Here is a 15,223-nt window from a genome sequence, read left to right as displayed (position 1 = left end):
GATCCAGGATAGTAGGTAAAAGTTCCCCTTATCTGGAGGCCTGATTATTAAGACACCCAAAAAGGAACTTTTGTTTCACAAAGGGATCAGAACACCTCTTACTAGCTATACAGTCTTGGGGAGGCCACACCACCTCTCCAAGGGTCAGTTTCTTCATCTCCAGAATGGGCTTAAGAAATGCACTTACTGGGTTACCTGGGTGGCTCAGTCCATTAAGCGGCAGACTCTTGATTTTGGCTCAGGTCAGGATCTCAGGGTTGTAAGTCAAGCCTTGCCTTGGGCTCTGGGCTCAGTGCAGAGCCTGCTTGAGATTGTCTCTCTCCTTCCCCATCTGCCCTGTTCACTTTCTGTGTCTAAAACAAATAAATAAAATCCTTAAAAAAAAAAAAAAAAGGAACACGCTTACTTCTTAGCACTGTCATGTGGCGTAACTGAGACTCTCCCTATGAAGCACCTGGCATGGTGCTTAGCACTTAGTAAACGTTTAGCTAATGTCAGTTATGGTGATTCTGAAGATGCTACTGCGAGAATATCCTTCCAAAACAAACTCCTTTTCTTAGGGCAGCAGGGTTCAATCTTTTTTCCTGGTAACCAGAAGCATTGCGGCCTGATCTGCCTGAGAACTGGTGAATGGGTAGGTTGAATGCGAGGTCATGCCTGGAATTCCCCTCACCTTTGTCCTTAGGTGGCAGGAAACTCCCTGCCAAGGGTCTTTGATCTGGCTAGGAAGCTGGGGCCCAGGAGGCCTGCCCAGAGTTGGGGGTGGGGGGGCGGTTGTGTTTCAGGCCCAGGGTGAGGGTGGTGGGTAGGGAGGGAGACAATCTTCCACGGAGAGAGGGCTCACCGGGCAAGTATCAGCAGAGCCCCTCGGTCTGCTTCAATGGGAACTTAAGAGACCGATTTGGCAATGCCGGGAGCTGGTGATACGCCGTAGCCCCTTACTTTTCTGGGGATTCCAAGGAGCGGCACGTTAGTTAACAACACGAGTCCCCCGAGGCACTAGGAGAAGAGCTTACCATGTAGAGACTAAGTGCACAGACTGGTTGCTCCTGGGCCAGAGTCACCAACAGACAGCTTTTACTTGTTTGTTCAGAATTGAACATATTGCCAGCATTTTTTTAAAATGTGGAGATTATACACTAGGATGTGTTGAGAAACCACGTCTGGCAACCGCGGGCTCACATTCCTGCATGGGAGCCATGGGCTGAATTTGATCGACCCATTGACTTGGGACACACGAAAGCCAGTTTTTCACTGCTCTATGAGCGTTACCTGTCTGGCCATAGCTGGCATCTGGGCTTGGGTTGCTGGCAGAGGTGCTGAGGACGACACAGGCTCCAGTGCTTATGGTTCAAGACATAGTGAAGTAAGTGTTATACATTAGGCAATGCCTCTCAGCCAGGGGTGATTCAGGCCTCCAGGAGACACTGGTGATGTCTGAAGCCATTTCTCATAGCTACAACTACAGGAGGGTGCTACTGGCATCTAGTGGGTAGAGGCCAGAGATGTTGCTTAACATCCTAGAGTGCGCATAGGGCAGCTTCCACAATACAGACTTATCCAGCCTTCAATGTCAAAAGAAGGGCACAAGGGTGGCCAAGTGGTTGAGCATCTGCCTTTGCATCAGGGCATGATCCTGGGATTCTGGGATCCAGTTCCACATCGGGCTCCCTGCAGGAAGCCTGCTTCTCCTTCTGCCTATGTCTCTGCCTCTCTCTCTGTGTCTCTCATGAATAAATAAAATCTTTTTTAAAAATGTCAAAAAGAGACCTTGGATTAGGGGTGCCAGCAAATTGATCTGGAAAGGAGGGATTAAATCAAATAATTAGCTCAAGAATGTCTCCCTAAACAGAAGTGGTCTTGGTGGTGGCAGGCACTTGGTGACTGAGCCAGGTTTCAACTGGGAGAGACTGGGGGAATGCATGTCAGACCAAGACCAGCATAAGCAAAGGTGAGGAGGCATCTTTGATAGGGGAGGTGGGCGAGAGTGTAGACAGTGAGATGATATGAGTGGTTTAAAAGCATGAAATTTGGGGTCAGACAGACTTGAATTTGAATCCTGGCTCTCCTCCTTGCTGGCCATGTCAGCTCAGGCCTGTTGTTAGCTTGAACCTCCTTTTTGTCATCTGGAAAATGGGGATAAGAAATGAGGTTAGGGGCACCTGGGTGGCTTGGTGGTGGAGTGTCTGCCTTTGGTTCAGGTCATGATCCTGGGTTCCTGGGATTGAGTCCCGCATCGGGCTCCCTGCATAGAGCCTGCTTCTCCCTCTGCCTGTGTCTCTGCCTCTCTCTCTGTGTCCCTCATGAATAAATAAATAAAATCTTAAAAAAAAAACATAAATGAGGTTATGTGGGTACAGCCTCATCTGTTCCCACTCCTGCATTTGCAGGCTGCATCCCAGTCATTTTGAAATGCTGGCAATTTGCTCAATGCTTCCTGCTCCCTCTCTCCTTTCTGGGCTCTCCATGTGGATGGAGTGCTCTTTCCCTACTAGGATGATCAGATTCTAGGTGTAGAGGTCATACCATCAGGAGGCTATAAACCAGGCACTGATATGTTCAGGCTTGAGTTTGGAAAGATCATGGAGCTTGAGAGTTGCATGTGCCTCCCTGTATGTATGTAAATTTGAAGGCCAAGAGACTGATGGGAAATTCCCAGGCTCAGACAAGAGGCATAAGAGTCTCTACTCTTACCCAAGCTCCCTTCCCCATCACTTCTCTGGCCTTCACATGCCTAGGGAAGGCCACTGGGGACCCACCACACACGATGAGTTGATATCCTTTCTTCTTCTTCTTCTTCTTTTTTTTTTTTTTTAAATTTTACTTATTTATTTGACAGAGAGAGTGAGCACAAGCAGCAGGAGGAGCAGAGGGAGCAGCAGACTCCCTGCTGAGCAGGGAGCCAGAAGTGGGACTCTATCCCAGGACCTTGGGATCATGACCTGAGCTGAAGGCAGACACTTAACCGACTGAGCCACCCAGATGCCCTGAAAATGTCATTAAGTGAAGAAATATAGAAAACATTATTTATATATCAAAAATATGTATGTATATATATTTTAAAATGTGGATGTTAAAATATGGATGTTAATAGCCAAAAGTTAACAGTGGCTATCTCTAAGTGATTTTTACAATTTTGTTCTTTTTCCTTTTCTAAATGTGCTACAACGAATGTGTATTTCTTCTGAGAAAAAAAAATATATATATTTTAAGTTTTAAATCATTTTGTTATTAAAATATAATTAACAAAAATAGTAACAACAGGGACAACAGTACCAGCTGTCCCTGTCCCTCATCCCAGCCTTCTTCCCTGGACTCGCTTCTTCATCACTCCCAAGAAGCACAGGCTCATCAAACTACTATTCCTTGCAGTATTGACTAGTATTGATTAACCTCAGAGTAATCCTGCCCTGCAAGGCGACGGAAAGGTGACTACTCTCATTCCCCCCAGGTGACTTGCATGCACATCCAATTTTGAGATGCTTTGAGGCAAGAAATTCTTTACCTCCCGCGTTCATCTACGTATAGTCTTGCAATTCGCTTCGTCCATCCCTCCGCCGCGTGGGAGCCTTTATTTACTTGCTGTACGCATGCGCACTCCTGGGGCTGGAGGAGGGCGGGGACCGCGGGAAGCCCCGCCTCCCGACGCCGACCATTGCTCCGTTCCGCCAGCGCGCTCCTGATTGGTGGCCACGGACCGGGCCCGGCTGCCCATCAAAGTTGGCGGGAAAGCGGAGGCGGGGCCGCATGGCGGCGGCGGCGGCGCCCGTAGGGGCTGCGGGGTCGGTTGCCGGCGGCGGCGGCGGCCCGGTGGCCGTGCGGCTGCCGCGGTCGCCGCCGCTCAAGGTGCTGGCGGAGCAGCTGCGGCGCGACGCAGAGGGCGGCCCGGGCGCGTGGCGACTGTCGCGGGCGGCGACGGGCCGCGGGCCGCTGGAGCTGGTGACCGTGTGGATGCAGGGCACGGTGGTGACGGCGGGCGGCGGCGAGGCGCGGCTGCGAGACCCGAGCGGGGCCTTCTCGGTGCGCGGCCTGGAGCGGGTGCCGCGCGGGCGGCCCTGCCTTGTCCCAGGTAACGGCAGGACCCGGACGCTGGGCAGACCCGGATCGTGGGCGGCTTGGGGCGGGGCCTGACCGGGGCGGGGCGGGGCCTGGCCGGGGGCGGGGCCTGGCTGAGGCCTGAAGTGGACCTGGCTGGGGGCGTGGCCTAGCCGGGTCGTGGGCGGCCGGGGGCGGGGCCTGGGCGGGGGCGGGGCCTGGCCGAGGCCTGCAGTGGGCCTGGCCGGGGGCGGGGCCTGGCCGTGGCCGGGTCGTGGGCGGCCGGGGGCGGGGCCTGGGCGGGGGCGGGGCCTGGCTGAGGCCTGCAGTGGGCCGGGGCGGGGCCTGGCCGTGGCCGGGTCGTGGGCGGCCGGGGGCGGGGCCTGGGCGGGGGCGGGGCCTGGCTGAGGCCTGCAGTGGGCCCTGACCGGGGGCGTGGCCTAGCCGGGTCGTGGGCGGCCGGGGGCGGGGCCTGGCCGGGGGCGGGGCCTGGCCGAGGCCTGCAGTGGGCCTGGCCGGGGGCGGGGCCTGGCCGTGGCCGGGTCGTGGGCGGCCGGGGGCGGGGCCTGGGCGGGGGCGGGGCCTGGCTGAGGCCTGCAGTGGGCCTGACCGGGGGCGTGGCCTAGCCGGGTCGTGGGCGGCCGGGGGCGGGGCCTGGGGGGGCGGGGCCTGGCCGTGGCCGGGTCGTGGGCGGCCGGGGGCGGGGCCTGGGCGGGGGCGGGGCCTGGCCGAGGCCTGGAGTGGGCCTGGCCGGGGGCGGGGCCTGGCCGTGGCCGGGTCGTGGGCGGCCGGGGGCGGGGCCTGGCCGGGGGCGGGGCCTGGCTGAGGCCTGCAGTGGGCCTGACCGGGGGCGTGGCCTAGCCGGGTCGTGGGCGGCCGGGGGCGGGGCCTGAACGGCCCCTCCCCCTCCCCGCGGCCAGGCCCACCTGCTGGGAACCCCGCCCTGCAGGCCCCCGGGATGCTGCGGGATCCAGACACTCCCCTAGTCGGACTCTCCGGTGGAGGGACCTCCAGCGTCAGGATCTGTAACAAGCCTCTTCCCCGCGGGTGATTATTTTTTCACCCTCCCCCCTATCAAGTTTTGGAAAACGCGGTTGCCGGGAAGCCTCCGTCCGTCCCTAACGTCTAGATTCGAGTGTGCCTTCCTCCCGGAAGCCCTCCCTGACGTCTAGGAATGGAGAGCTCTCGGGTACCTCTCCCTCCTGGAGCTGCCTTAGGCTGTAGTTCTCAAAGGTTTGCTCCTAAATCAGCGGTGCTCAAACTTACCCTGAGGGCTTGCTACCACCCAGCGCTCTGGCCTCCACCCTCAGAGCTTCTGTAGGTCTGGGTGAAGCTGTGAATTTGCATTTCTAACCAGCTCCCAGGTATTGCTGATGTGGATGGCTTTGGGGCCACACTCAGAGAACCACTGGGCCAGCACCCTGGAGGGCCTGGGCTGTGTCTCTTTGACCTCTTCCGTATCAGCCTTAGGTGGAATTCCTGAGCCAGCTGCCTAGAGCACTTTTCTTTCTTTCTTTTTTTTTTTTTTTTTTTTAAGATTTTATTTATTTATAAGAGACACAGAGAGAGGCAGAGACACAGGCAAGGAGAAGCAGGCTCCTTGCGGGGGCCGGATGCGGGACTCATCCCGGGATCCCGGGATCTCGGGATCACGACCTGAGCCCAAGGCAGGCGCCCAACCACTGAGCCACCCAGGTGATCCTTGAAGCCCTTAACCTTTTTGGATCTGTCCTGCCTTTGTCAAAAAGGGGCCAATTGTATGGATTCAATACTAAGAATAAATAAAAAAAAAAATGGCCTTAACACAATGCTCGGCTCACAGGGGTTCAAAACACCAGGACTGTTGTTACCAGGCTCCCAGCCCTTCTCGCCCACTGCTTGCCCCACCCCTCTCCCCATCCTTGAGCCTCTTCCCTCTGCCCTCTTTGCTATAGCATTGCTTAAATACAGGGTAAGCAAACCACAGGCTGCTGCCTCTTCAAATGGCCACGAGCTGAAAAGGCTTTTTACATTTTCAAGTGGTCCAAAAAAATCAGAAGACGATTTCATGACATGCGAAAAGTGTAAGAGATTCAAGTATCTGGAGGCAGGAACTACATTTGGGGGAAATCACAGTCACCAGCAGGGTAGGGGTGGTTGTGAAGAGGTTGCAGCTGGAGGCAGCCCGACTGGAAACCCTTGAAGTGGTCCAGACCAGCAGATGAAGGCCTGATGGAAAGGAGGGGGCGTGATGAGGAAGGAGCAAGGAGAGGGTGTGGATAGAATGAACCCCGCTAGCCAGGTGGTCTGATCTCCGGAAGAGAGAGCTCATGCCAATGAGTTCATCTCTCTAGTTGTCTTTGCCTTCCTGTAAATTTCCTGTTACCTCCCCTGGCTGGGATCTCCTTGGGCTTGTTCTTCATTCTTTGAGTCTTCAGTAATTCTTTTTCCGAGGGTTTCCAGCACTTGAAGTCATTCGGGAGGTATTGGCAAGTGTGGTTTTAGAACTAGCCCCTGTCACTCAGGAGCCCCATGTTAATTGCTCAAGTAGAATCTGGAGGTGGGTTCAGAGAAACCTGATTCCATTGTGCAAGGGGTAGAAATCCAGAGAGGCAGGTGTCAGCTTGCCAGGGAGCTTCCTTCAGCCAAAACGCCGGGGGCCTGCGTACAAACTCAGCCCTGCTGTTAGAAGCAGTGTGATTAAAGCAGCCGTGCAGGGGCATGCCGTGGGGGCTGGCAAAGTGCCTGCCCTTCCTGCTGTGTTTGGGGTTTTTTACACAATTGAGTTTTGTGTGGTTAGGACTGGCCAAGTTTTGCTTTCAAGGAGAGCCACTTCCCCAAGGGAATGGGAAGAGAGTCGTGGTTAATATGTCATTAGATCATCCCAGTGGCGGCCCGCTCTCTCGTTGATTTGCTGGCATGTGCCTGGCTGGTGACAGGGATTGGTCCCGGGCGGTTGGAACAACGGGATGGCATGGCAGGGTATTGTGGCCTGCCCAGCTCTTCTGGCATCAAGGGAAAGTTGGATTTGCTTTGAGGCTGTCAGGGGATGTCTTTGCAGAAAGAGGATTTGTCCTGCACACAGCCGAGATAAGGAGCATTGGACAAAAAAGCAGAGATAAGAGAAAAGCTTGGGGCTTTTGCCCCTGCCTTGGAACAGTCTAATTATAATTCATACTCTGATGTGATCTCTTCCATTCCTTAGGCTTGATTTGTTTTGTGCATGATGGCAGCTTGCTGCAATTTTATGATTTTCAAACCAGAAGTCAAAGTTAAATGTGATATCTACTCTCCGCTTTTTATTTATTTATTTGTGGGTCTCTGATTGCTTCTCTGATGAAGTTAAGCTCTCTAAAGGATTGGGGGGGGGTGTCTGTTTTGTTTTTGTGTCAACATAAACATCACCGTGGGCTTTTCTTCTTCCAGGAAAGTATGTGATGGTGATGGGAGTGGTTCAGGTGTGCAGCCCTGAGCCGTGCCTTCAGGCTGTGAAGATGACAGACCTCTCCGATAACCCTGTCCACGAAAACATGTGGGAACTAGAAGTGGAAGATTTACACAGGATTATTCCTTAGATGACACTGGAACCCTTGCTAATAACAACTGAAATCCTGAAGCAATTTAGGTTCTTACACCATGTGGATTTCACAGATGTCATTCTCCATATATTTCTCCAAAGTTTCTCCAGGAGCTTTGCTTTGGTTGACCAAGGAGTCTGGAGGTTGGATTTCTAAATGCTGGGACACTCCACTTACCCTTTCCTTAGTGTCCCTTGCTTCGATGACTCTTTGCAGATGAAAAGCAGATGTGTGCGCGTTTTTTTTTTTTTCTCTTTTGGTTTATGTGTGTTAATGCTCTTCAAAGCATGTAGACATCTCATGTTGCATTTTCCAACTTTTATAAGTGATGGTACTTTTTCCGTTGCTGCTGTGACCCCCCCCCTTTTTTTTTTTTACCATGCAGAAGTTAAATCTCGCTCATCGCCTGCGGTGATTAAACTGTGGGGTTGTGGGCCTGGGAAACAGACTGCGTGAAATGAGAATGACATCATGGCCCGCCTCTTCTCTTCTCCCATCAGCAACTTCCATGTCCAGTTTGTAAGTCACACAGTGTTTTCCTGCTGCGGTACCAGTATCCCCCCCAAGACAGCCCTCTCTGTGCTGCCGGGACCCCTGAGCAGTTAAGGTACATTTCCTGGAGATACCGAGGGTGTTAACACCTGTTATTCGTCCTCACTTGGAGATGTTGAAACACTTAGGAAATTTCTTGTTGGAACTAAAATCAAGATTTGAGAATGACTTTTAGGCATTAACGGAATTTCTGCCTCGTAATTTTTGGTGAGACACTGCAAGGGAGCTACTTCCTGGTATAGAGGCTTTCTTCCCCCCCCCTCCCATTTTATTGAAGTATAATTGAGGTACAGCAGTGTTTGAGGGGTGCAGCATAATGATCTTACAGTTCCAACGTTTTCTGGATGGAATGACTTTTTGTTGTAATTATAATTCAGGGTGGGTTTCTGCTCTCTGCTACTTATTCATGCCTTATTTTTTCCAGGATTGTAAATATCAAGGGATTCAGATTATATTCCCACATTGCTGTAGAGTTTTGTTGGATTATTGATCCTCTACCACTAATTATTGTATATAGACTATTTGGTGGGCGCCTGGCTGACTCAGTAGAGCCTGCAACTTTAAATCTCGGGGTCGTGAGTTTGAGCCCCATGTTGGGCATGGAACCTACTTTAAAAAAAATAGACTTTTTTAGAGTAGCTTTAGATTTATAGAAAAAAGCAGAAAGTACAGAATTCCCATCTACTCCATCCCTCAGTTTCGAAAAGAGCAGAAAGTACAGAATTCCCATCTACCCCATCCCTCAGGTTCTTCTATTATTAATACCTTGCATTGGTGTGGCACATTTATTATAATTAAGGAGCTACACTTTACATTAGGATTTTGCTTTGTGATCCACAGTTCTCTAGGTTTTACAAAGACATAATATCATGTATCCACCATGATAGTGTCATATGGAATCGTATCACCATCCTGAAGATCCTCCGTGCTCTACCTGTTGACCCTTCCTTTCCTCCCTCCCTCAACCCCTGGCAACCACTGATCTTTCTCCTACTGTCTCCATAGTTTGCCTTATCCAGAACGTCTAATAGTTGAAATCACAGTATGTAGTATTTTTATACTGGCTTCTTTCACTTAGCAATATGCATCTAAGGTTCCTCTGTGTCTCTCATGATTAAATAAATAAAATCTTTAAACACACACACACACACACACACACACACACACACACACACACATAGAGACAGAGACACAGGCAGAGGGAGAAACAGGCTCCAAGCAGGGAGCCCAACGCGGGACTCGATCCTGGGTCTCCAGGATCACACCCCGGGCCGAAGGCAGTGCTAAATCGCTGAGCGACCCGGGCTGTCCATGTGTGTGTGTTTAAGATTTTATTTATTCGTTTGAGAAATAGCACGATTGAGGGTGCAGAGGAGAGGGAGAAATAGACACCCGCTGAGCAAGGAACCCCGATGTGGGGCTCAATCCCAGGACTCTGGGATCATGACCCAAGCCAAAGGCAGACCCTTAGCCTCCCAAGCCACCCAGACACCTCCCTGTGTGTGTTTTTGTAACGTGATCGCTCATTTCTTCTTATAGCCGAACAATACTCCATTGTGTAGATGTACGGTAGTTTATCTATTGAAAGACATTTGTTTGATTCCAATTTTTGCCAGTCATGAATAGAGCTGATACAAACATTCGTGTGCAGGTTTTGTGTGGACACCTGTTCTCAATTCTTTGGAGTAAATGCCTGGGAGCACAACTTGGTGGTCGTATGGAAACCTGTGTTAGCTTTGTGCGACACTGCCAGACGGTCTCAGGCCATCCATGCTGCTATCACAAAATGCCATAGACTGGGGATGAGGGCTTAAAAACCACTGAAATTGGTTCCAGAGTTCTGGAAGCTTTGGGATGTCTGAGATGCCAGTAGATTCAGGGTACCTCTTCCTGTTGATAGGTGGCTGTCCTCACATGATAGAAGGGGTGATGGAGCTCTCTGGGGCCTCTTCTGTGGGCACTAATCCCACCCATGGGGGCTCCACCCTCATGACCTAATCACTCCAAAGCCCCCACCTCCAAATACCATCATGTTGGGGGTTAGATTTCAGTATAGGAATGTGGTGGAGAGGACATATGCTCTGTGTTTAGCACTGTCTTCCAGACTGGCTGCACCACTTTGCTCTCCCATCAGCCACGTATGAGAGTCCCTGTTATCCTATATGTTCACCAGCATCTGGTGTTGTCAGTGTTTTGGATTTGCTCTTTTTTTTTTTAATTTCTTTTCCTGATAGTAGTTCTATTTTATGTTTTTAAACTTCTAAAAGTAAGGCAAATTAGAAAGCGTACTCTTTTTATTACCAATCTGGGTTTGTGGACTGCTTGAAGCTTGGTGTTGAGCCAGCCTCTGTTTAAAGTTTAGGGATTTTTCAGGCAACGTTGCCGAGCTTTATCAGGAACCTTGTAGTGGGTAGACCTGAACATGAGCCATTCGTTCATGCATCCTTAAATGTGCTGTGTGGCTGTTAGCCAGTTAACTACATCTCTGTGCTTTAATTTCCTCATCTGCAAAATGCAGATTTTCCCCAGCTCCCAGCACTAATATGAGAAATAAATGAAGATGCACATAAATCACCTGTACATGCGCCTGGCACACAGCAGGCGCCAAGTGATTGTTTCTGGGAGGAAGAGTGAGTTCGTACAGCCACCAGCTGCCTTTAAAAAAATATTTTTTTTAAGAATAATTTTAGATCTACTGAAAAACTGCAGAGCCGGTACATAGAGTTCCCATATAGCACAGCCAGTCTCCTTTATTGTTAACATCTTACGATAGTGTGGCATATTTGCTACAATTAATGAACTGACACTGAGATGTTATGATTAAAGTCTATACTTTATTCAGACTTCCTTCATTTTTTCCATAATGTCCTTTTTCTGGTCCAGGATCCTGTCCAGGATACCGTTATATTTAGTTGTCGTGTCTCCTTAGGCTCCTCTTGGCTGGGAACATGGACCAGTTGCTTTGATTATGCAGATATTTAATTCTGACATAGTCCATGGGATCTCGGTTACAGGATCCTCAGCCTGAAACATGATTTCAGAGTTGTTACAGGGCTCCCAATGCTAGTCCTTGAGCTGGGTGTATGTGTGGTAGGCGCCTCCAGACCCTACCTGAAAGTCTGCCCTCCCGAGCTTTCCCCTTCCCGGAAACCCACTTTTCTGCTAGGAAATGGACCCTGGGCTGCGGAGAACCTTTTCCGTCTCCCGTGCTGCTTGTCCTCACCTAACTTTGGTAAATAATGCCTGGTTGAAAAATACTGATGGAGCTTAATAGGGTTGCCTGGGCAGTGACCTCTGTTGGAGTGTGGGAGGTGGAATCAGAGGGTGCCTGGTGTTTTTCTGACCATCCCCATAGGCTGCCAGCGGCTCCCAAGGGGCTCTGTGCTGGAAGCGTGCCTCCTGGGCGTGTTAGCTGAGCCCTGTGGCTCCCCTGAATATTAATAGCTCTCACCAATTCATAGCATTTCCTCCTTGACATCACTAAATGAAAACGCATCTCGGTTGGGGGTTTTAGGTTTCTGGTGCCAAATCACAGTTGGTTTATCAGCAAGCTCCCCCCACCCCACTTCCCCACCAGACAAGGGCAGGCTGTGTGTGCTCCAGCCGCTCAGCTTCCCTTTTGAAATTGGCTCTTTTCTAAGAACTGAAAATAAGCACCCTAGGCCGTGACTTCACTTTTCTTGGAACTGCTTTACATTAGAAGAAAACACACACACACACACACACACACACATACACACACACCCTTCATTTAGTTGGTTTTGGATTACTGAGTTCCCTGGTCATTCCTGCTATGTCTTCTTGTAAAGCTGAAGTTTTACCGCAAAATTCTGATGCATCAGGTGAAGTAGGAAGGGGAAGCGGTGACCCCGTGACATGGTCGAGGGTACTGTGCCCTGGCCTGTTCGGGTATGATTTAATACTAGAGGAGAGAAAGAGCTGGGATGGACACACTGTGGGGTCATATTCAGATCCCCCCAGGTCTCAGGTATGACTGCACGAGCCTGAGAGCTGTCAGGCTCCAAACAGGCTAGGGCTGGTGTCACTAAACCTCAGGCCACAGTCCAAACTCACCAAACAGCTACCTGTTTGCAAGGAGAAGGAGAAGAAATGCACTTCGAGCCACAATGACCTACATTTTAGCAGGCAAGTGGAGCCCGTGCCTGCTTAGGGTAAGGGAGAGAGTGGCTTAGCCACACAGGAGTTCCAGTCCTGGTCCTGCCCTTTCCCATCTGACTTTGGCCTTGAGGGGTCAGTCTCTGAGCTGGACCCCGTTCTTCTCTCACAGGATGCTCCCCAGTAGGTTCGTGGGAACTGAAGTAGGTGCCCCTTCTCAGTGGGGATCTCTATAGATAGGCACATACGTTGTTCTGAAATTATCTGTTGGTATCTCTGTACCCTTCGGAGAAGGCTTTCCAGTGATGTGATGATTGTGTCTTATCTGTCTCTGCCCCACACAGGGCCTTGCAAAACCTACATGGGTTGTCGGTAAATGTTGGGTAAATGGCTGCTTTTTAGGTAGGAGGACAGAGGAAACCCACAGGGAACAATGCTCTTGAGTTTACACTTGGCACACAACAGTTTTCAAATGAAAGGAGCACTTACAAGCCATGCCTAACTCAAAGCACCCTTTGAATTGAGCACCCTGGGTAATTTATAACCAGCCTGAGGGTGCTTGCTAGAATGTTAGAGAGAACTTTCCGAAGTACAAACAGGGACACCCTGATTAAGAAAAGGCTGGAAGAAAAGCAGAGACAGCAGAGCGACCCCCCCGCCCCGCAGATTTATGCACTTGGGGCAGAATCTGAAATTACAGCCCTATGGGAATCTGTAAACATATTTTGATAAAAAATGCAAATTCCACCGGTAGTTACAATGCCAGGGACTGCTAGAAGATTTCCCCTATGTTTCTTCATTTTATTGTGTCAATGCCCCTGGGACTATCATCTCCCCAGCACCGTCTCCTGCCCCACCTCTGCAAAGGAATGCAGTCCTTTGTCCACGGGCAGACAGCCAGCAGCCTGTGGCAGAGGGGTGTCAGGCCAGCTGAGGTCCCACGTTGTAGGGGGGGTGGGCCAGCACCGTCCATCTGAGGGGCTGTCCTCAGAGAACCGCCTCCAGCCTACTCTGGAAGCTCCTGGTCTTTCCACTTAGGTGCTAGCTCCCCCTGCTGGCCAGCCCCGGGCACCGCCGCCCTGTGCTGTCCCAGATGGGATGAGATGGGATGAAACTGGGGCCATGAGAAGCCTCACAGCTGTCCACCCTGGGAGTTTTGCCCATTATGGCCAGGCCATCTTGGAGGTGGGGGACGAGGGACAGTGTTGAAAGGGTTCTGATGGTCTTGCTTTTTGAAGCCCTGCTCTACTGCCTGTTAACTAACTGGGTGACCTTGGGGGGAATGGGCTTCACTTCTCTGAGCCTTATCTCTGTCATCAGTCCAAAAGGGGTGACTTAAGGTCAGAGAGGTGAAGTAGTTTGTCCACATGGCAGTCTTAGCAGGTGCTCAAAAAATGTTCACCTCAATGGCCTGCCTTTCGCTGAGCACCTGCTGGGTTCCAGGCTCTGGAGACACACACAGTGAACGACACGTGGTAGCTTCCAGTGGAGCAGTGTCTTCACATCTCTGACCTCTCTCCTGCTTACAGCTCCAGAAACTTCTGTGATTAAGTCACACTCACCAGGATAACCTCCCCCATCTCAAAGCCCTTCACCTAATCACATCTGCAAAGTGTGCAAAGGTAACATTCACAGGTTCCAGGGATTAGGCTACAGACATCTTCGGGGGAGGCATCCTCCCTACCCAGTCTGCCCTCCGTCCCTCCAAAATGCACGTCTGTCCCAAAAGCAGAGATGCATTTGCTTCATCCTGAGGCCCTACGTCTTCTCTGAATCTCATCATCTAAATCATCTGAGTGTGCTGTGGGTGGGCCTTGAGTGTAACCCACCGTGAGCACCACTCCTCTCCACTGGCGACCTGTGGAACTCAAGAAACCAAGCTCATCCCCTCCAAATGCTGTGGGTGAGAACCCAGAGGAGATGCAGTCTGGTTCTGTCCCTGATCCAAGGGACCAGAGATCCAGGCAAGAATGATAAGAAGAAACAACGAGGCTCCAGCACGTGGACATACCTAATCACTGGACTTCCCTTCCCCCTCGGCAAAAAGGAAATGGAAAGGAGCTTCTTCTCAGAAAGGTCTGTTGGCATCTGACTGTGTCCATGGAGCAAAAAGCAGAACGAGCAGTTTTCATCAAATAGGTGGTGCCTGTTTGGGAAAGTCATTCAGGGCCAGGCCCCACCCTAGGGTCTTCCACTGCACAGCTGTGTTGCCTTTGGATGCAGAGACTTCCCCAGAGGACCACCCAGCCTGGGGGTCCCCGCACAGAGGCCTCAGGGCTATGGCACGTAGCTGATTATCATCCCACCTGGGCTGCTTTTAACCTCGTCTCTACCCACATCTTTAATTAGAATTCGTGTGGGTAGGGCTTAAGAAAATGTAAGCATTTAGAAAGCTCCTCAGATGAGTCTTAAAACCAGCCAGGTGTAGCAGCCACAGACCTATAGCTTCCTGGCCTGGAACACCTGGTGGAAGTCAGAGCCGCCCTAGTGCTGGTCAACTACTGAGCCTTTTGCCTTCTCAGATGGGGACCCTGGAGTCCAGAGAAAGGGCAAATGAAAAACTCAGGAACCCTTAGGACCAGGAACAAGGGGGCCTCTCATCCCCCAGCTTCTCTGAGGAGGAAGAGGAGGAGAAAAAACCCCCACGGAGGAACCGGGCTAGACCACCTACTTGCTGCTCCTGGGCATCCTGGGCCATCCTCGGTGCTGGACCGCTGCTAGGGTGTCGTAAGGTAGTGATATCAGGTCTCCTTTTATTTTATTTTATTTTAAAAGATTTTATTTTATTTGAGAGAAAGTGAGCAAGAGCAAGAGTAGGGGGAGGAGGGCGGAGGGAGAGGGTGAAGTAGACTCCCTGCTGAGGAGGGAGATCAATGCAGGGCTTGATCCCAGAACCCTGGGATCATGACCTGAGCCAAAAGCAGACGCTCAACCAACTGAGCCACTCAGGTGCCCCTCGGGTC

At 51.3% G+C, this 15,223-nt stretch overlaps 1 protein-coding gene across 1 annotated transcript; it reads left to right on the top strand.

Annotated features, from left to right (window-relative positions):
* Positions 1-3,739: 3,739 nt before the first annotated feature.
* RMI2 (RecQ mediated genome instability 2) lies at positions 3,740-9,862 on the top strand. Its single transcript, XM_025416495.3, has 2 exons — positions 3,740-4,069; positions 7,441-9,862. Exons 1-2 carry the CDS (start codon positions 3,748-3,750, stop codon positions 7,587-7,589), a joined length of 471 nt encoding a protein of 156 aa, XP_025272280.1. The 5' UTR covers positions 3,740-3,747; the 3' UTR covers positions 7,590-9,862.
* Positions 9,863-15,223: the final 5,361 nt, after the last annotated feature.

The sequence above is a fragment of the Canis lupus genome, chromosome 6 (assembly GCF_003254725.2).
Source record: "Canis lupus dingo isolate Sandy chromosome 6, ASM325472v2, whole genome shotgun sequence".
In the NCBI taxonomy this organism is placed as follows: domain Eukaryota; kingdom Metazoa; phylum Chordata; class Mammalia; order Carnivora; family Canidae; genus Canis; species Canis lupus.
This window is presented reverse-complemented; position numbering and strand designations above follow the sequence as displayed.